The sequence below is a fragment of the Manis javanica genome, chromosome 7, assembly GCF_040802235.1.
Source record: "Manis javanica isolate MJ-LG chromosome 7, MJ_LKY, whole genome shotgun sequence".
Classification (NCBI taxonomy): domain Eukaryota; kingdom Metazoa; phylum Chordata; class Mammalia; order Pholidota; family Manidae; genus Manis; species Manis javanica.
The window spans coordinates 4292378-4312711 of NC_133162.1; the positions used below are offsets into that span (position 1 = coordinate 4292378).

At 50.2% G+C, this 20334-nt stretch overlaps 1 protein-coding gene across 6 annotated transcripts in view; it reads right to left on the bottom strand.

The window, feature by feature from the left end:
- Window positions 1-3072: 3072 nt before the first annotated feature.
- Window positions 3073-20334, bottom strand: part of PTPRE (protein tyrosine phosphatase receptor type E) — a 142857-nt gene continuing 125595 nt past the window's right edge. For 5 of the 6 annotated variants that reach the window (XM_073240125.1, XM_073240124.1, XM_073240126.1 and 2 more), the window contains 9 exons: window positions 18688-18823; window positions 18196-18345; window positions 17777-17870; window positions 16490-16566; window positions 15485-15619; window positions 12725-12850; window positions 11740-11906; window positions 9719-9854; window positions 3073-5899 (listed from right to left, as the gene is read on the bottom strand). In XM_073240125.1, coding sequence (XP_073096226.1) covers window positions 5825-5899; window positions 9719-9854; window positions 11740-11906; window positions 12725-12850; window positions 15485-15619; window positions 16490-16566; window positions 17777-17870; window positions 18196-18345; window positions 18688-18823 — 1096 coding nt within the window. In that variant the 3' untranslated portion in view covers window positions 3073-5824. Of the gene's footprint in view, window positions 5900-9717; window positions 9855-11729; window positions 11907-12724; window positions 12851-15484; window positions 15620-16489; window positions 16567-17776; window positions 17871-18195; window positions 18346-18687; window positions 18824-20334 lie in introns of those variants that run through there. The other variant, XM_073240128.1, reaches the window with a different exon arrangement.

Here is a 20334-nt window from a genome sequence, read left to right on the forward strand (position 1 = left end):
CTCTGTCAGGCAGGCTCAGCCTCGTGCTCATCCACCCATCTACAGGCCAGGAGGTCCCAAAGCGTCCTGGACAAGGAGTGGTATGCAGCCATCAATGACAGCTTTTTACAGAACATCAAAGGGAAGTATTTATAATGAGAGTAACAAAGGCTTAGTATCCACGTTTTAAAAAGAACTATAATAAATCCATCAGGAAACATCAAATGACACAATAAGGAAAATGGATGAGAAACATACATGTGAACTGGTGATTCACAGATGACACACAAATGTGTGAAAAGATGCTCAACCCACGAGAAGTTAGGGAAATGCAGATTAAAATGAGATGATTTTTGCCTATCGGCTTTGCAAAAGCTCAGAAGCTTGCTAGCATCTAGGGTTAGTGGTGTGCAGGGAAGCAGACACTCTCTGCAGTACAGGTGGGCAGGGCTGGGCCAGCCTTTGGATGGCAAGTTTGGTGGCACTTCAGCCATTTCTACTTAAATTTAAGATGTGCATGCCCTTTGACCCAGAAAGCCTATGTCTAGGAAACTCTCATAAGAAGTACTTGGCACGTGAGAGCAGACACAAGTGTGCAAGTGTGACAAGCCAGGGGAAAGCCAGTGCCCACCATGGGGGAACGACCATTAGATTTATACCAGAGAATACCAGGCAGCCCTGAAGCAGGACAAGGGGGCCTCGTATGGGTTTACGTGGCCAGATCCTAAGTGTTGCACAGAAAGGTCAGTCCGCACCATTGCCCACAGGTAGCCTATGGTCACTTCGAAGATGCAAAGTGCTCATATAGCATACTAACACTAGGATGTGTCTCAAAATTGATGGCATCCTACAAGGAACAACTGGCAGTGTATTCACTACCTTAGTAGAACATGAAGCGGATTTGACAATTTTGTCTGCTGGATCTGATGATATACCAAGAGTTTGACCCCATTGTTCCTAAAAAAAAATAAGTGCATAGTCTGTCCATGTGTCTATGTAACTGCACAAGTTTAAATCTGCGGGCAGCTGTGTGGCAGGATGGGTCCCTAATTATCGATGGATTTAATGGGGAGAGGAGTCAGGCGAAGGGCCAACTTCATTAGCACAGCTCACGTATTTCTGTTGGGTTTGAACCTCTACAACAAACCCGCTCCCTCCATTGCCATAGCAGCATCCTTTGTGACAACCTCCAACCTGGGGGGCCGGCGGGGTGGGGCAGTGCTCCAGCCTCCCCGCCTTTGGGTGGATGATCTGAGAGGCCCCGGGGTGCCCTGCAGCTCCCAGGGGCTCCCTCCCTCCCTGTCTCACCTCCCTACCCCCTCACCCCTGCCTCCTGGGGGCTCCTCCCCATGAAACCCCATGCACCCACATCCTTGTTTCTGGCTTTGCTTGGTGTGAACCCAAACTCAGATAGAAACCTCGGGCTGCAGGGCTCAGAGTTGGGGGGCATTGGTTTGCTAGGGCTGCTCCAACAAAGGGCCACAAACCGGGGGGCTTACATGCCAGAATCTTACTGTCTCCCAGTCCTGGAGGCCTGAAGCCCAAACGGCGGTGCTGGCAGGTCTGTTCCCCGGATGAGCCGTAGGGAAGGATCTGCTCCACTTCTCTCCTGGCCTCAGGAGCCTCGGGTGCCCCAGTTGCAGGAGCGTCGCCCGACCGGCTGCCTCATCTTCACGCAGTGCTCTCTCCGCACGAGATGCTCTGTCAAAACTCCCTCTTCTTATAAGGACAGAGTCACGCTGTGCCAGAGCGGGCCCAGCCACCCCAGTACAACCAATCACATCTGCATGGCAGGTCCTACTCCAAGTAAGGTCACATTCTAGGCACTGGGGTTTGGGGCCTCACCAGTGAATCTGGGAGAAGCAATTCAGCCTACAGTTCAAGCTCTGCCCTGGCCAAAGGGGGCAGGCAGAGGTGGCCGGATGCCCACCTGACCGCCTGGCTCTCAGGCACAGAGCCCAGGTTTCTGGGGAAGCCCTTCCCCTGGGTCCTGCAATGGCTGGAAATGTCACAGCCTGCTAAGAGGGACATCCCTGATCTGGGCCACCCCATCTTAGTGAGGTGCTAACCGCCCTTGGGGTCAGCCCACCTGCCCATCTGTGTGGGGTCCACAGGGTGGGGCGCCTCTGTGGGTCTCCACTGGCTCCTCGGAGGCAGGCCTGGTGTCTCTCCTTCCCTGCAGCTGTGGACTCCTCAGGCAGGTGAGTCGGCTGGTGCCTGGGGTTCTGGATGGTGCCTGTTCACACACCCACGGTCCCTGTCCCAAGCCTCCTGTCTCGGATCCCTGCCTCCCAATCTGCTGCCTCAGGACTTGCCACCTTCACTTCTCTGGTTCCAGTCAGCCCAGGTGAAGGGCCCCACTACACCTGAGTCAGACAGACAGACCCCTAAGGGACACCCAGCACATGGCTCGCACAAGCGAACAGCATTTCATAGCAGGTGATTTTGGTTTTCTGGCTTTTGTTTTTTGGACAGGGAGAAAAGTTTTCAAATCACCCATTTTAACAAATATAACAAAGCTCATAACATTTATTAAATAAATATAACAAATAATACAAGGCAAATGTTTAAATTCCACATCAGGCCCAGAATATCTGAAAGAGGAATCTGGTGGGTGACTTCAGGTAAAGTGGGGCCAGTAAAGCTAGAGAGAACCAGGGACAGCCAGACAGAAAGCTTTGCACAGGGAGGCCTTCGAGGGCTTTAGGTTTTAGGAGGAAAAGCAGTGTTAAAGGCACTGATTGTGCCTGACTGTGGGCTTTAAGCATGCTGTCATCCTCCTCGGAGATTCTGAGACCACTGTTCATTGCTTAGCTCCCTGTGAGGACTCCAGTGGGGACATGGGACCCCCAGTGGCGACCTATGACTCATGCTTCATGCACAGTCATGCCTCCTGAAGTCCAGCTGAGAGCTGGGGACTGCCCACTGGCCACTGTGCCCACTGTTTCTATGCCAGGTCTGAGCTAAATTTTAGGAATCCTAAAATTAATTGTCTCAATAAATCAATGCTTCCCTCTGAATGGCTGTCTTGTCTAAAAGGGCTTAAGGTACAGGAAAGAAATTAAAAGAGAAGAAAGAGACGCAGGCTGGAAGTCAAAGTAAAGATTTATCCTTGCATCCGAAGGGTTGAGATCTTGCAATTTGCATATACAAAGAATTCAGCAACATTCACTGGCATTATAATCAGAGCAAGATCAAATTATGAATGTAATAAAAGGAATATGACAGTTGGAACTGGAATACATATATATAAAGATTGCACATAAACTGAATGAAACTTAGTTAAACCAAAGTATAAGTAATCATACATCTTAAAAAACAACCTGGGCATGTCTCTGAACGCTGAAACACAGGTGAGAGGCTCATTTTAAAAAGTTTTTAAAAACACATAAAAATACCTTTTAAAACACTGGTTTTCATTCTTCATTCGTGTAGCACGTGGAGAGAAACAGTACAGAGAGTCACACAGTGACTGATAAAGCATGTCGATCAGAGTGGTAGGCTTCTAATCGCTATTTGGCATTTGATGCAACGGCATGCGACATAGAAAGCCACAAAAGGAACGAGGGCCTAGGCGCATGGCTGTCTTGTTATGTACAGGGGACTTTCTTTGACTGAAGAGGAAGAAGAGACCAACTTTCCAGGTTGCACGGACTGATAGATGGTAAGTTCTCGGGTGCCGCCAAGCCTACTTAAACTGGAGTGGGCCTTGCAAAGTTCACGAGGCTACAATCATTGGGCCTCCAGAAAGGCAAGCACTGGTCTCAACTGGGAAGAGGGGTCCTGTGTTCAAGGGACAGTGGCTTCTTGTCTCCAGAATGGGAAGAGCCAGCTAGCTGGGTACCAGGACACATGCAGTGGACGCTCAGAAGAACGCACAGACGGAGCCCTCTCCCAAGGGCTTCCTGAGAAGGGACACCTTCATCTCGATGCAAGAGATCCAGTTAGAGCACTAAAGGGCCTCGAGGATTCTGATTGAAACTCCTGAATTTGGACCTCAACTCTGACTTTGAACCCTCAAATAAATAACTAGTCGCTTTCATCACAACCAGCCGGCTCTGTGTCTAGGGCTCCAGGTTGAGTGAAAGCTTGGCCCTCTCTCTTCCCCTTTAGTCAAAGGAAGGCTTGGGCTTGGGATCTTAACAATGAAAGCAAATGGGACCAACTGGTACACCTCACAAAGCTCCCTCCATTTTCCTCTTGGGGCCAAATGCACACTCATTGCACCAACAAGGAGAGGGAGGCGCTCAGCAGCCGTGTAGCCTGGATGCAGCCATCACAACACCGCTTCTGTCCCTCCGGCTGGACACCTCCTCTCGCCCCTGACTGGGGCTCAGAGTGGCAGCAGAGGCTTGATTACCCATGAGCCTGTCATTAGAACATCACAACCCCTAGGGTTGATGTGGGTGCGCTACAAGTGAACCTAGGATAAACAGTGCAATAAGAGGGCACACCCAGTCATCAGTGGACATGTCAAATAAGGCCTTTATATTTCTTTAGAAAGCAAAAAATGTACCAAAAATGCACGCTAAATGCTTTTAGTAAGTTAAACTGATGTCTTCTGTTTTATATTGTGCTCACCTGCTAAGTACCTAACTGCCATAGAAAGATCACTGCCTGCCAGCGAATCAAACTTTCCTACTTTCATCCTGCCCCGTGTTTTTGCCCACGAGCCAACCCTGCCTGGCAGTGGGATGGTTCTTATCCAGTGTCAAAGGTCTCAGTAGTATTTCCATTAAAAAATAAGTTAGCCTTTAGCTTAAGGATTTCTCTTTTTCTCTTATTAAATATTGAGGAGTGTGACTTTAAAAAAACTGTATAAATCTAGATTTTAAGGTTTCTTTTCTTACAAACAATCTGGACTTTTTTACCAGAGATTTTTAAATATTAAAATGCTTCTCAGAAAGTTCACAGCATAACTGCTTGTGACTGTCCTTCCTAAGTGTGTGCTCCTGGCTTCTGTGCGGCACATGTTTGGCTTTATCCACACGTTTGGAATGGGCCGTGCTTTGGGGTGAGCCTCCAGGCACAGCTCAAGACCAGCAGGGCAGCTGAGGAGGAACTGGAGGGAGGGTAAGAAGTGCAGAGGATTATCTGAGCCGAACACGCAGACATCAAGTGGCGCTGTGGGAGCGCAGCTCTGACTGCCTGTCTTGCTGTCCCCACGGCCAAGGGCCACCAGGACGCTGGCATTACGTATCCCCTCCTCTAGCCGGGCTGCTCGCACAGCCCTGAATAAATGCATGGTTAAGTACCACCATTTCGGCGCCAACTACTCTACTGTGTTCTAGACCTGTATTCTCACTGTAAAGTCTTTGATCTTTGAAATGTTAGGATAAACCACTCGGGTTGAGCTGAGAACTTTACAAAATTCCCTGTGTCTTGATGAGCAGTTTGGCTTCAAAAAATGCCACTGCTCAGGGCTGTGAAAACACTGTGGGTAAAGTGAATTTTCAGTTGATTCTTGAGTCCTCGACTACTTTCTCTACGAAGGACTTTGTGTTTAGTATCTTGCATAAGCACACTTGGTATATTAAGATTTTTAACATTTAGAGATGCTGAATGTGTGAAATTAAATGATATGAATCTAATGAAAAATTAAAATATTTACTGATATTAGCAGAAATATATTTTTATGGGATATTATTTGACCTTACTATTATTATTCCAGTTTTTAAAAGGGTATTTAAGATTGAATAACTTCATAGCAGGTGGCCTTTAAAGCATAACGAAATATATACAACGAAATTAGGAAGGATATTAATGTCAACTATGAAATAAATTAACATGGTTTTTATAAAATATACTGACCATTAAATTAAAAAATATTTTAAGGCAGGAACTTTCATTTGAAATTAGCATAATCAGAAAATATATCAATAAAATCTTGTACCACTTTGTAGCAGAATTCATACTGTTCCTGAAAAAGAAAAACAAAAATACATTAAAATGACATTTTTAAAGAAATGATTAACTAGGAGGAACATTTAAAAAGAAGACAGAAAAGTCTGACTAGTTATTAAAATACTGTGTGCCCTTATACACATCAGTCTCTGTTGCATAATTTAGTTTTCAGTTACATGAACATTTCCAAATAAACCTGTTTTCCTACATAGAAAACATAAATGTCTAGTTTCAACTTAGCAAATTTTAGAACACTCTAAGAGGTTTTATTTTTCATATTTAAACAACTATTTTTGAACTGAAAAAAAAACCCAGAAAACTATTTTTGAACTGAAAAAAAAAAATCTTGAGTATTTAACATCAGATAAACTGATAAACTTCATAATATAACAAAGAAGTAATTCATGAAAGTTGAAGAAGATGAAAATCTAGATTTTTTAAGCCTAAATTTGCTCTATAAAGAGGTATTGCTTTATATAAATTTTACTAGAATTCAGAAGAATACTGCTTTATTTAGATCTGCATAAGGCATTTACTGTATTAAAATATTCTGGCACATCGTTTGACTCTTGTCTCCCTAGCAGCTCCTGAAGGTGGTTAAGTTTTGAGCCAGGTGGGTGGGTGACGGGGAACCAGCCATGTGTGCATAATGGCCAACAGGCAAGGGAGGGACCCAAGGTTGGAGGAGCGACAGACAGCAGCTCACCTGCCTCTCAGGTAAAAGGGTCCAGTTATGAGGAGTCCCTGGGAATGTGCTGGCCCAGTGGGTCACTGGGGGTGCGGGGTTGGGAGGCCGAGAGGCCAAGTGCAGCCTTCCCACCTCTTTCCTAACACGGTGAGTTCAGCCTCTTTTCTAAACACGTCAAACAAAAGTCTGAAGGCTTTTCTGTTGAATGCTGCCCAGCCTCAGACTGCCGGGCCTTCTGGAGCCTCGGGCTGCACAGCATGGGATGGAGCTTGGCTTCCAGGCACTGGCCCCGGGGTCGCAGGGAACTTAGTAGGAGAGCCAAGAATGCACTCAGCAAGGACTCCTTGCTCCGGAGATTCCCACCTGATCACCCCGCCCACGGAAGGAAAATAAAAGTGAATGTGGGGAGGGAAATTGTAATAAATATATAGGCTCTCTTTAAAGAGACAAGCCTTTTCATAACACTTTCATAAAGTGTAATGTGCGCAAACTGGCTTTTGACTTGACTTCTGCAAGTTCTTCTGTTTGAAAGCTAGCTCAGCCAAATACCCAAGCTGGCTCTGACCTGGGGGAGAAATGAAGTCACTAGTTATGCTCTGTTTCACAGCAAACATTGGGGCAACCTGCTAACCATCCATGTTGTGTCTGAGTACAAACCACTGGTGACCAGTGATCAATGAAGCGTATTTGGGCAGTTTATCGGGATGACATAGGCAATCCCTCAGGTCACAGGTGGACACTTCTGATCAAGGCACGAGACTCCTAGAAAACAAATGCACTCTCAGCCTTGGAAGGCCGGTTCCACTAACCGGGAGCTCAGGAGTCTTCCCTGAGTGTTTAGCAATTAGAGTTGGTTTGGGAGCCAGCACACCCATCTGCAGGGCAAGGAAGCCTGCCTATCGGTAAGCATCTCTTTAACTGGCTATGCTTTTGCACACCGTGTTCCTTCCCAAAATATTCCTGCCAAATGTTAGGTCTGACCACGTCACACAGCAGTCAAGCCATCTGATGCTGAAGTCAGGCAGCTGGGTTTGAATCTCATTCTGCCACTTAAATCTTGGGCAGGTGATGTAACCGCCCCATGGGGCGGGGATAAGGGCAGAACATTCCTTGTGAAGAGAGCAGACACTGGATATGGTGAAGATGAAATAAGGCTTGTGGTCCCATTGCATCTGGAAACAGGCAGCTGTTATGATGAAACGATTCATTTACTTTTCATTTAATCAATTCACCACTTATTCCAGAGCACTGAGAATGTGCTGGGCATTAGGCTAGACACTGACTTTCAAGGTCAGGTTACAAATGCTCTGTCACAGGGTCAGAGAGCACAGACTCAAGCCGGAAGACACTGTGAGCAGCTTCCCAGGAAGCTGGCACAGAGAGAAGCTGTTAGAAAGAGCAGAGCTGAGGCAGGAAGTGCTTGGCCAGACCAGGCGAATTTGTGAGAGCCGGGAGTCCCTAAGAAAGCAAGGAAGTCTGTATGCTGAGCCAGACGAGAGACGCTCTTGGCTGCAGCAGCTGGGTGCCTCCCCAGGCCAGGCCTCTTGGGGCTCCTGACCAGCTCAGAGCAAAGCACACATCACCTCTTAAGGCACATGTCACCACCCACTATCCACAGATAAGGAACTGGGGTCCAGAAAATGGAAGGAGCCTGTCCAGGTTCAGAGCCACAAGGGGTCCAGCGTGGAGATGGGACGACAGCCCAAAGTCCATGCATCACAGGGACCCCGCAGCTTAACCTTCATGCTTAACCACTGCCCATACCGGACTAAGACTGTTTGCTCCACCTGGGGAGGCCTGGTGTAGACTTCAGAACCAGGGATAAACAGCAACAGGCTGGCATGTAATTAAAAATGGAATTTCTTTTTTGAGGGGGGTTACTCTTTTCATTACTTATTGTTATTATTTTGATCTAGAAACTCTTCGTGGAGGGCTCTGCCTCTCTTATTCCCATATCCAAAGTCGTTATGGGATGTCCGGAGGAAGGCACAGCCTTTAGAAGGCATTAATGGACCAAGCCAACACTAAGGACCTTGTGCAGCAGGACCAGGGGGTGACGGAGACCTGGACGTCATTTTTCCCCACTCTCTGGATTTCCATCAGTCACACCAAGGGGAGCATGTGGGGTGAGGGTGTGGGGAGCAGCAGAAACCCCATTTCCTTCCAGCCTGGGAGCTCTCAAACCCGTATTCACTTTGGGACCACATGGGGGACATTAAATATACTGATGCACAGGTCCCACCCACAGAAGATTCTGCTTAATAGGTTTGAGGGCCGCTTGAGCAACTGGAGGAATATGAACGCTGTTCAGGTGAGCCCAGTGCTGGGCCAGGTGAGAACCACTCTCTGCTGGCCTGGGTGCAGAAGGCCACCCACCCTGCTCAGGCGGTTCTCTGGTTTCCCCTGTGGCAGAGCCGTGTGGAGGGATCCTCCTTCCACCTTCTATGGCCGCTTGGGTCAGGATGGTATTAGCATGGACAATAAGCAATCAAGGCAGGAAAGCTAAAATAGGAAGGCTCGGGAAAAATGATGTGTTAAAACAGCCTTTAAAACTGCACCTGCTGCTGTAGAACAATTACCAAGTTTGGCGAGGCAGCACCTCTTCTGCAAACCAGAAAGTGTGCATTCTCACCATGGTATGAATGAGAACATATGGGCAACTGTGCATTACGTGGGTTCCTTAAGTCCCCTGAACAGAATCTCGTGGTTGAATGAGACCCAGCCAAGGAAAACAGTCCAGAGGGAATGGTGTGAGGAAGAAAATTCCAAGTGCCAGGACTGCGAACGTCAGCACTGCCTTTGAACTTCCTAACAGAATGTTTCCTCATGGTCACCAGAATCTGGTAGAACTGTTCACATTGACACACAAGTTGGGATCACGCGTGCCCCTATCCAAGAGGTCTTACAATAGAAAGTCATGGGTAAGCCCCTCCTCTATGTCCCGCCCAAGGGCAGTCCCCGGCCAGACGCCAGGAAGGAAGGAGCCTGCAAAGCTTTACTGTGAAAAATTCCTGCTGGCTCTTTTCTGTAGGAGCCTTACTGACTTCCCTCCCCTTGTACTTGAGCTCCTTTAATGAAACTGCTTCAAATCTGACATAAGACAGTTCTCAGCCCTTCTGGAAACACCTTTAGCTTTCAGCTTCTTACCAGGGTTTGCACCATGTGTGGCCTCTGAAGTCGCAAACTCTTCACAGCTTGGAAGACGTCTAAGAGGCCTTCAGCTTTTACTCGCTCCAGAATATTGCTGAGCGCTATGAACGTCCCAGTCCGCCCAGCCCCGGCGCTGTGGAGAAAACACACTTGATGCAGAGAACCAGACTTGCCCACAAGCATGAGAAACCACCTTCACCAGTCCTGCACCTCCGCACTCAGGCGGTATCCACTGGAAATGATCAGAGTCTGGGCTTTTAATGATGATATATAAGGAGCTTAGCTTTGAGCAAGAGTCAGCAAACATAAAATTCCTAAAACACCTGCCTAATTACAGCCAACAGGTTATCTCATGTGTCGATCAAGACCAGTTACAAGTTTTTAAGTAAGTGTAACCATTTTTCTTCTCTGTGTAGACTGCTGGATCTCACAGCGTGGCCTGCAGACCCACAGTATAAGCAAGGCCTGGGAACTTGCTAGAACTTCAAGCCCTCCTGGTTCAGGTCTAGGGAGAGGTAATCCTTGCCCAGACCCTCCTTATGGTGTCAGGTACCACCTTCTGAGAGGTGGTTGGTAAGGTGGGATTTATGGAATCTGTGACAGAGGGCGTTCACTGCCAGGAAGGGTCGGATAACAGATGCTTCCCGGTAATGAAGATCTGTGGCTACTCCATGTAGGATGACTGTTTCAAACTCCACAAAGAGCAGAGACCGACCCTCTTTAGGAGGGCCCAAGCCAGCAGGCCTAGAGAAGGCAGGTGAGGCAGTCACCCCTGGAGAGAGCCCTCTGGAGATGCCCTCTTGTGGGCTGATTCTAAGGCCCCTTCCCATCTGCAGTGATCTGTCCTCGTGGCATCTTATTCACTTTGTGTCCCTGGTGCCCTACGTGTGCTAAGCTCCTCTAGGTTCGTGGAGGCAGAACAGGAAGGAACTCATTTCTAGTTTCTTCTAAATGACTTCTCCAGAGGCACCAGGAACTGAACACCGAGATGCAGGCTCCACCTGCTGGCCAGGCTAGAACTGCACCCAGGCGGGCCCCACGCAGAGGCCCAGGCTCAGGTGAGGCTCAGGCTCTCTCCGACCAGGGATGGGTGGGGTGGGGGGTGGCCAATGGCAGTCACAGGTGTGGAACGGGAAATGGAAGTGCAGTTTTAGAAGCAAATTAGCACCACCCAACAACAAAACACACCAAACTCCGGCTAGGAAGAGCTTTGCAATGGTGGCCAAGGTCCCTGCCAGCAGGGGGGCCTGGTCAGTGGGGGACCTGGTGTAACAGACCCACCCGTGTGGCCACAGAAGAAGGGTAGGCTGGCACATCTTTAGGGGTGGTAGGATCCATCCCTCTACCTCATAATGTTGCTTATCAAAGTCCTTGTGGCCAGAGCCCAGCCCTGTCCAGGTGTCCCCCTGGCAAGTCCCTCTGCCCTTGGGCCTGACTGGGAGCCGCGCTTAGAGGCTTCAGCAGAGCAGGCCTGCCAGCCTTCCATGAGCCAACCCGGCCTGAACACCACCCAGCAGCTCAAGAAAGCCCTCCTAATGTGAGCACATTCAGCACCTCTGACTCAGTTTCCCCTGCCAGGGAGAGGACAGGGAGCGGTGGGCACAGCAGCTGGAGCCAGGACAGTCTTTCAAAACGAAGACCAGCAATTGCCGTTCAGGAGCGGGTTTGTCCAGGCTCTGCTTGGTGGGGTTTTGATGACCTAAGAAGCACATGGAAATCTGCGTAGGAGTCATTTCCTGGCCCCTCTACCCAAAATGCATTCTGCACGTGTAAGATGGCATTCGTGCATTTATTTAAGTCAGGCGTGTATGTGTGTGAGAGTTAGGAGCACAGCCGGGGAGGGTGTCCAGTGCAGGGTCTGCCGCCGCAGCTCACCTGCACTCTCCTGCGCTCACCCGCCACTCACCTGCGCTCACCTGAGCTCACCTGCCACTCACCTGTGCTCACCTGAGCTCACCTGCACGCTCCCGTGCTCACCTGCCACTCACCTGCGCTCACCTGAGCTCACCTGCGCTCACCTGCAGTGCACGGCGATGGGGTGGTCGCCCGTCTGCTGCTGCTGCTTCTGCACGGCTGCAATGAGGTCGATCATGCCCTTGCCATCTGCTGGAATCCCGACCTCGGGCCAGCCGTGGAAGTGGAACTGGCGCACCACACGGGTCTGCTCCTCCTGGCGGGCCGGGGGCTGCAGGAGGGAAGCGGGTCTCAGGGGGCCTGTCTCATGGCCCCGCCTCAGGAACAGCCCAGGCCCCTGCCCCAGAGGGTCCCATGTGGCTCGCCTGAGGGTCACCTTGCAGTCGGTCACCCTAAAGCTCAGGCTGAGGTGTTCCCTTCTGAGTGGGGAGCACATATCCAGGGGACATCCCCTGGCACCCCATTAGGCCCCACCAGACCCTGTGTGGGATCCTTGGCAGCTTTGCTTGAGAGAACAGAGCCAGCTCTTTCTTAAGAAGCCAGGACCCCACAGTCCCATCAAGGCTGCAGAAGAGCAATGGTCTAGCAGCCCAGGGTTGTTCTGTGCCGGGCATGAAGTGGGGTCTCTGCCATGCTGACTGTCCTGAACTCGGAACCAAGTTCTAGGATGACTCAGAGCTCCCTTCCCCGCCAGAGCACAGAGCTGGAGCGGAGCCAGGACCCAGTGGTGGGGGTGCCCATCAGGGGCTCTGAAAAGCCCCAGAGAGGCCGCGGGGCTTCACCTGCACCCTTCATTCCTCCTGCCTCAGCAATTGCGATTGTTTCCGAATGGGGAGTAGGTGGCAGTGGGACCCCCTGTGTGGTTAGCCACTGTGGCCCCCAGCAAGGAGGCAGGTGGCCATATTCTATAGGACACCTGCCCCTTGGCAATGTGGCTCCCTACCCACCACACTGCCCCTTAAGACCAACACAGGGCTCACAGCAAGGCTGAGGAGGCAGGACACTGTGGTGCAGCGACAAGCACACCCTGAGGGGGGGGGGCTGCATGCATTCTCTCTACGAGAGTTTAAAGCATTGTGGGAGCAATACCTGATTGAAAGTGACCAGGAAGTCCCGTATACTGATGGCTTCAGAAAGGGTGTCACTCTTTATTTCGATCGTTATTTCTCCATGAGTCACTGAGCCCTCTGTTGGCCAATACTGGTAGCATTTATCCTTGGGGGAAAATAAAAATTTAAGTCTCACAATAAATAGTTTGCTGTTAACAGTTCTGACAATATGATGCAGAATTGCTCTCAAACCATTTAGCATATTTCCTGACCAGGAAAATCACATATGCATTTGAATATGAATGTCCATTCTGGGCATTGACCAAAGGGACAGAATAGAGTCTAGAAACAGACACCCATGTATTTGAAACTTTGATACTGGACAGGAGTGCCATGATGGAAAGGAGAGATTATTCATAAATGGAGCTAGAAAAGTTAGTTTTCCACATGGGAAAAAGGACTGAACCCCTGACTCACACCCTTCCAGGGCTGATAGGAATGGCCCACAACTTCTGGATTTGGACAGTGCACAACCTGTACTACCATACATGGTGGTCCTGAACCTTAATACAAATATACCCAGACAGGTTCAGACTTAAGGTAAAAAACAAAACTCTGAAGGCCTTAAAGGAAAAACATATCTTTTCTTTGGAGTATAGAAGGATTGACCGGTCATGACACCGAAGACGGCAATGTCAGATTATATCTAACACAGTTAACTTCACTTCATCAACAAACATCATCAAGAGAATGGACAGCAGGCCATCAGCTGTGACAAGACATTTGCAATACATAAAGCTAACAGAGGATAATATCAAGACTATAGAAAGAACTCCTCTAAATCAATAAAAGAAGGGCAAGCAGCCCACTAGAAAAGCAGGTGAAAGGCATGAAAAGGCATCTTGCACAGAGGAAACACCCCACACACCATATGCTGAGCGACCTTGTCGGTATCAAAGCCAGAGCCAAAGACACAAAGAGGTGACATTTACATCTATTCAACTACAAAAAATGGGGATGCCTGACAATACTAGGGGTGCTGACACATGAATCTCTCACACATTGCTTGCGTACACTTTGGAAACCACAGCCACTCTGGAAAGCAATTAGCAACTATCTGGCAAATTCAAACTTTCACACTCTCCGATGCAGCATCTTCTCTCTTCCGAACATGCTGTTCCTTATGCAGCAAGAGACATGGCCAAGAATGTACCCACCAGCTCTGTTTGTCACATGACAAAATGGAATGAACCCAAATGCCCAAAGCGAGCGGAGGGATAAATACATGGGTGCAGGATGTATAGTTTGTGTAGTGGAACATAATGAAATAATGAATAAACCACGGCTATAGGCATCAACATAAAAAAAAATAGCAAAAGCATAATTTTGAATGGAAAAAGGATCCCCAAAGAATACATACTGTAATGATACCCTTTATGTGAAGTTCAAAAACAAATGAAACCGAACAACAGTTTCTTCAGGCATGCACGTATATGACACAGAAAGATTTTTTAAAAAGCAAAGAACATATCCACTAAAAAAAAAAAGACAATAGTAAGTGAGAGCAAAGATGTGGAGGAATCTGAACCCTTGTACACTGCTGATGGGAATGTAAAATGGGGCAGCCACCTTGGAAGGGCAACTGGCAGTCCCTCAAAATGTTCAATAATATGACCTTGCAATGCGGAGCTGTGATGTGTCTCAGCAATTCCACTACTCAGTATCTAACTGAGAGAAATGAAAACATACGCCCATGCAAAAACTTGAACATGTACGCTCATAACATTATTCACAATAGCCCAAGGGTGGATACAACTCAAGTGTCCACTAACTGATAAATGGTTAGGCAAATGGTGGTATATCCATGCAGCAGAATGTTACTTGTCAGTGAAAGGGATGATGAACTTATTCATGCTACAGCATGGTTGGACCTTGATAACGTTATGCTAAGTGAAAGAACTTGATCACAAGACATGTTGTATGATTCCAGTTATGTGAAATGTCCAGGCAAATCCACAGAGACAGAAAGAAGCTTAGTGGTTGCAGGTGTCGCTTGGGGAGGGGTGGAGGAATGGGGGTGATTGTTAATGGGTATGAGGTTTCTTTTTGGGGTGATGGAAGTGATCTGGAATTAGTAGCGATGTTGCACAACTCTGTGAATATAATAAAAACAACTGAACTGAATCCTTTAAAAAGATGAATTGCATGACATGGGAATTTTTTCTCAATAAAGATGTTTTTTAAAAGAAACAAAGAAGCCCAAACACAAATTCAGGGTACTGCCTATCTCTTGGGAGGCACCCAGATAGATGTATACATATTATTGGCAAAGTTCAGTTTTTCAGCAGGACAGGGCATTCATGAGTGTTTACTATGTCATTAAATAAATACAGTACAAAAAGGCCATGGATGGATCCCTGGGAAAAGGGAAACATGTAGCTTAATCAGTTCAACCAGGACAGTGACAGGCAGGTACACCTACCAATGCCTATGTCTTCATGTCTTAAAAACGTGAGTAAATGTCTTTTTGTTTAACAGGTTGTGATCAATGTTGTATTTGTGGCAAATACAAAACGGTGGAATTTCAAGGCAGATTAAGTAAAATGTAGCTGAAGAACAAAAGCCAGTGGGCAGTGACGGCTAACCCCAAAGGAAGGGAGAAATGGGACAGTTTTCCAGTTTTCCTTTCCAAACCCCCTCCTGGTCCCCTGGGCTGGGCTGCATCAGCCAGCGAGGTGGACATGTGCACCAACCACTGCAGCCACATCAGGCTGCCAGAGCTCAGCGGGGAGCCCCTGACCTGCTCTCTCTCCTGGAGCTCCGTCAGCATCACGACCGCGTGGCACTTCCACTCCCAGACCATCCTCCAGAAGTCCTCCACCGTGTGCGCCAGGGGCCCCTGGGTGGCGATGAAGTAGTCCTTCTGTCGGTAGCCCTTCAAATGGGGAGCAGAGGGTAAGTCTGACTTCCTCGCATCCAAGTTCCTCTGCAGGACATGGACGTTTAAGGCAGTGCTGGGCAGATGAGGGGAATGTTCTCCCGGCTTCCGCACCTGAACCAGGCCCCAGCGGGCACACACACAGGCTCAGGCTCAGGCAAGCAGTCCAGGCGCCCACTTTATCTGAAAACTAGACCCCTCAGTTCAGCCCCGGGGGACATCTCTGAGTGGGCATGACGCACCATCGCTTATTTGCGGCCACCAGAGGGAGCCCCTGGAGGCTTTGATTCTAACATGTTTCTGTGTGTTCAGCAAAGTTAGCATCATGGTGGTGCAAAGAGCCTGGGCATGCACTTAGAGGAAGTGGGTTCAAATACCGGTTCCTCCACATGGCCTCATGTGACCTTTGGCACAGTTTCCTCATCTGCAAAGGGAAGGTCCGACACAGACTTGGCCGCAATGCTCTTTCCTGCCTATTTTGCAACTAACTCCGCCGTGCATGAAGACAGCTGGTGACTGTGTGCTCTGAACCCAAAACTGTGTTCCCCCCTCCAGAAGGTGTTGCAGGAATCACAGGAGGGAAAGTGTATGGAAGCAGTGATGCATGAGTGTGTGATGGAGGTGTGGCAGCATGTTAACAGCAGAGTGAACGAACAGCAAAACACGGAGCGTGTGTTTCTACCCTCTATTTCCAAAGTTCATTATTCATTATTTTTTATGCAAGTAATTCTGCTAATGGCAGGCTTTGGATTTCTGAGGGCGTGTCAGTCCTTTCTGATTGTGAAAACGAGGTGATCTAGAGTCTGTGCGATTCCCGCTGAAGGAAGCACGCCCCCTCGCAGAGCCTAGTCAGGCCCCTGTACTCACGTCTATGAAGGAGGCGTTGATGTAGTCGGTGTATTCTTGGCCCCTCTTCATGGGCAGGATGACACGGTTGAAATCATCTGCAAAGCAGGGCACCCCTTGGTGAGCGGGCTCCGTCCTGCCCTCACCCCTTTAGGGAGCAGGTGCCATAAAGCGGTACACACCTTAGTAAGCAGGTGCCACCCCGTCTGCGCCCTGTAGTGAGTGGGTGCCACCCTGCCTTGGAGATGTTAGTTCATTGCTACAGGCTCCCCAGATATAAAATGTATTAATAAATATCACTAAGTAAAGTCAGCCCCTTAGAAGCTTCACTTTATACAAGAATTTAATTAAAGCGACTCTGGGGCAAGTTGTTGTGTTAGGAAAGCTCTAAAAATAATCCTGTTACCATTTTTATTTGTCGTGAGTTGAGATAGTTCATATCGGAATATAAACATTAAAAATAATGCACTTAAGGAGCAAGAACCCAGGGTAGGCAGCCTGGGAACATCACTGCCACTAAGAACCCAGAGGCTGTGGCTGAGAAGGGTGCACAGCCCACATATGCTTGCTGCACACAGTGTGACCACTGGATCAAGTTTATTTCTGACTGATAGACGGAGCTTATGTCAGGAACTGTGAGCCCACCATGGAGAGTTCCGGAACGAGGCCCTCCCTGCCCTCCAGGATGCCTCTGGTCCCTGTGGAGTCCATATGTCGGTCAGTTTCTGGGGTTAGTCCTTCTTGCCCTCTGGGTAAGCCCCTGAGCCCCCACCTTGCTGCTGCCTGTAGGCACCCACTTCTCTGAGGGCCTGCCGACTGGCTGGCCCTCCGTCACCCAAGACCTGGGGACAGGCAGGGGTCCCCATCCACCTGCACAAGGTCTCAGCTGAGTTCCCCTCGGGTCCTGTTGCACAGCCTGGCCAGGAACCCCCTCTGTGTGAAGGGGGTGCCGTGTCTCTGCCAGGCATGGGGGAGGATTGAATGAGATGTGGAATCAGGGCTCCAAGTCATGCCTGGCATGTCTCCACCTGCAGCCCTCTCTCGCCTCCAAGCCCATGTCGTCCCAAGCTGTCTGCCTGACACTCACAGGACGGTCCGGGTCACGTGCTGCTGTACAGGTGGGCATTCCCTTCCCAACACTGCACCCAGTCCCCAGGAGCTTAGCCCAGGCCCAGAGGGTGTCCCGCCCTCATCCCTGGTTCACAGAGGTGCATGGTCAATGAATGCTCAGTGACTGAAGGCACAGGGCGCCAGCCCTGGTCCCGCCCTGCCCGGAAGGTCTGAACCCCGAGGGCCAGGCTGCCTTACATGGGATGATCTGGATGACCCTGGCCTTCTTCATGTTCGCAGGCAAGTTGCCCGTCCGCATGTTCTCCTTCATGATCCGGACGTTGGTCAGTTTCTGCAGGCAAGAGGGCACCATCAGGCAAGTTCAAATGCTGACACTCCTGAGCAGAGCCCTCAACCTCACAACAGTGCTGCTGTCAGGCGTGCCTGCTAAGGGCAGATGCATCTCCATCTCTGACCTTTCCTGATTCTTGGGAAATCAAAATACATGTAAAACGCACTTCCCTGCACAGGCTGTTGCTGGACCCCAAAAGCCCCCTCGGTATTCTTCCTTTCAAGACAAGACAGGACAACTCCCCTGCTTTTTCTGGGCCAGTCAAGGGGGAAGTAGCTTTCTTTAAGTGGCCGCCCATCTTCATCAGAGGCAGCCTGGTGCTTACCCTGAACTCCTCCTCCAGCCCGATCTTGTCGAAGGGGGTGCTGGTGCCGTGCAGCGTCTGCAGGTGCTTCTCCAGAGAGGACACGTCCAGCTCGGTGTCCCCATAGAGGTAGTACTCCAGTAAGGCTTGGTAGATGAATGTGTACTGCATCTGCGGGAGACCCAGACGAGGCCCGGCTCCCTCGAGCGCGCCCAGCAGCCTCTGGCTGCGCAGAGCTCCGCAGCTCCCCAGGGGCCCTTCTCTGTACCTCCCTTTGCCAAGGCAAGGAGGTGTGGGGACAAAAGTCAGATTACAGGCCATTTATAATGACCTTCATGGTCTTGAGTAAGGATAACAAAGCAGCTGGGACTTTATTATTATGGGGGATGCTCTCCCCACCAGGCAGTGTCCCACACGTGCCATCAGGGGGTATGTCCTGGGGGAAACAGCCCGTGGGCTTGCTTTGTGAAGCTCACACCTGGAGAGTGGCTGGCTGGGAAAGGCGTTACTCACATCTGTTTGAACCATCTGAGGGCGCTGACTGCGGATTCTTGACACAAACTCAAAGACGTCCACCTTCTGCTCTGCGTGCATCATGTCCATCACGGCGTCGATCACTATGAAGGTGCCTGTCCGGCCAACGCCCGCGCTTCAGGGGGAAAGAAAGGTGCCCCGTTGTGAGTCACACTGCCCCCCCGAAGTAAACGACAGGCCCTCAGAGCACACCTGCGCACCAGGACAGAGGGACACGCCCCCAGTAATGGGTGACTGACACCTCGCTTAAACGTCTTTCCTTGGTTAATAAACAGCGCATCTATGGTGAGACCACCAGAGGGCGCCACAGTCTCACACAGCCCCTGTGTGAGACTCAAAATGATCTCAAATTGTTCCCCTAATAACCAGAGAAACCCTGTTGGAGGCCAGTCTCAAAGAGCCGCTGTCGCCGCCGTGTGTGGCTGTACAGGGAGTCTCTCCTCTCTCACCAAATGTCTTCTTGTTATCACTGGTGTAACTGGATTTTTTTAAAAAGTCATGCTCAGTATGGCTCTTTCAGATTCTTTGTTAGGAAAGCTTTGCAGGCTGGTCTGCTGGCCCTGGAGCCACCAGCCCGCTCTCCGGCATCCCAGCCCTCACCCTGGGCTGCAGGCAGCCAGCTGGTCCCTCGGGTCTCTGCGGAGCAGTCACCTCCCCTGGAAGCTGCCCTAACTGCATTCCTGGCTTTGGGTTCCTTCCCTCCATGTGCTCTGCATGGTGCCTGCCAGACATCATCCCCCACACTGTCCCCCACACCTGCTGTCTGGCTAGACCTTCACCAGACGTGCGGCCCGTGTGTATTGCTTCCCCAGCCCCCAGGACTCCTAGGCACACAGACGCCCTCAGCAGGCGTCCACTGATGGCGCAAGTCCCTCATGGCTCAAACTCGTCTGTGCAACATCTGCTAGGTCTGCCAGGGCAGCTTCGAGGCTGTCGCCTGTTGGCTGACCTGGGCTTCCTCCCTCCACACCCTGCAGAATCAACTTTTAGAAAGCGAAGGTGATCTTTTCGACAAACAGGCTTGAAACGATGCTGTGAGCAGGCAGCACCCCTCCATCCAATGAGGCTTGAAATGGCGCTGGGACTGACAGTGAAGACACCCTCGGGGGGCCTCCCACTTTCATCCGTCGGGGAGAGCAGAGGAGGCACGAGAGGCCCTTTGGGGAGTCTTGCTTCTTTACGAAGTCAGAGACAATCACCGGGTGCAGAACCGGGTAGAGACCCCCCACCCAGCAGGTATGGGGGTGCCACAGAGTAGCTGGCCGGAAGGCTGTGAGGGTCTGCCAGGTGCTGACGGGGCCCGGGGCCCGGCTAGGGGTGCGGGGGGTCAGGAGGCCACTTGGCAGCAGGGGAAGGGACCGTGTTGTTCCCCCAGGAGGAGCCCAAGGCTGGCGGGTTTCCTTCTGGCTCTGGCCTCTGGGTGCTGCTGCGGGGCGGGAGCTGCGAACAGACGCCCCTCCCTGCGGTTTTCACAGGGATCCTGAGGCAGAGAGCGTCATTCTTTTCAAGTGATTAATAATCAAAAGTTGAGGATGCTTGTGCCGGGGGTGGGAGTCACGAAGCCAAAGCCCCAGGCCCTTGAGCGTGAGGAGGCCCTGTGTGAGGAGCCTGGGGGGCGAGGAGGTG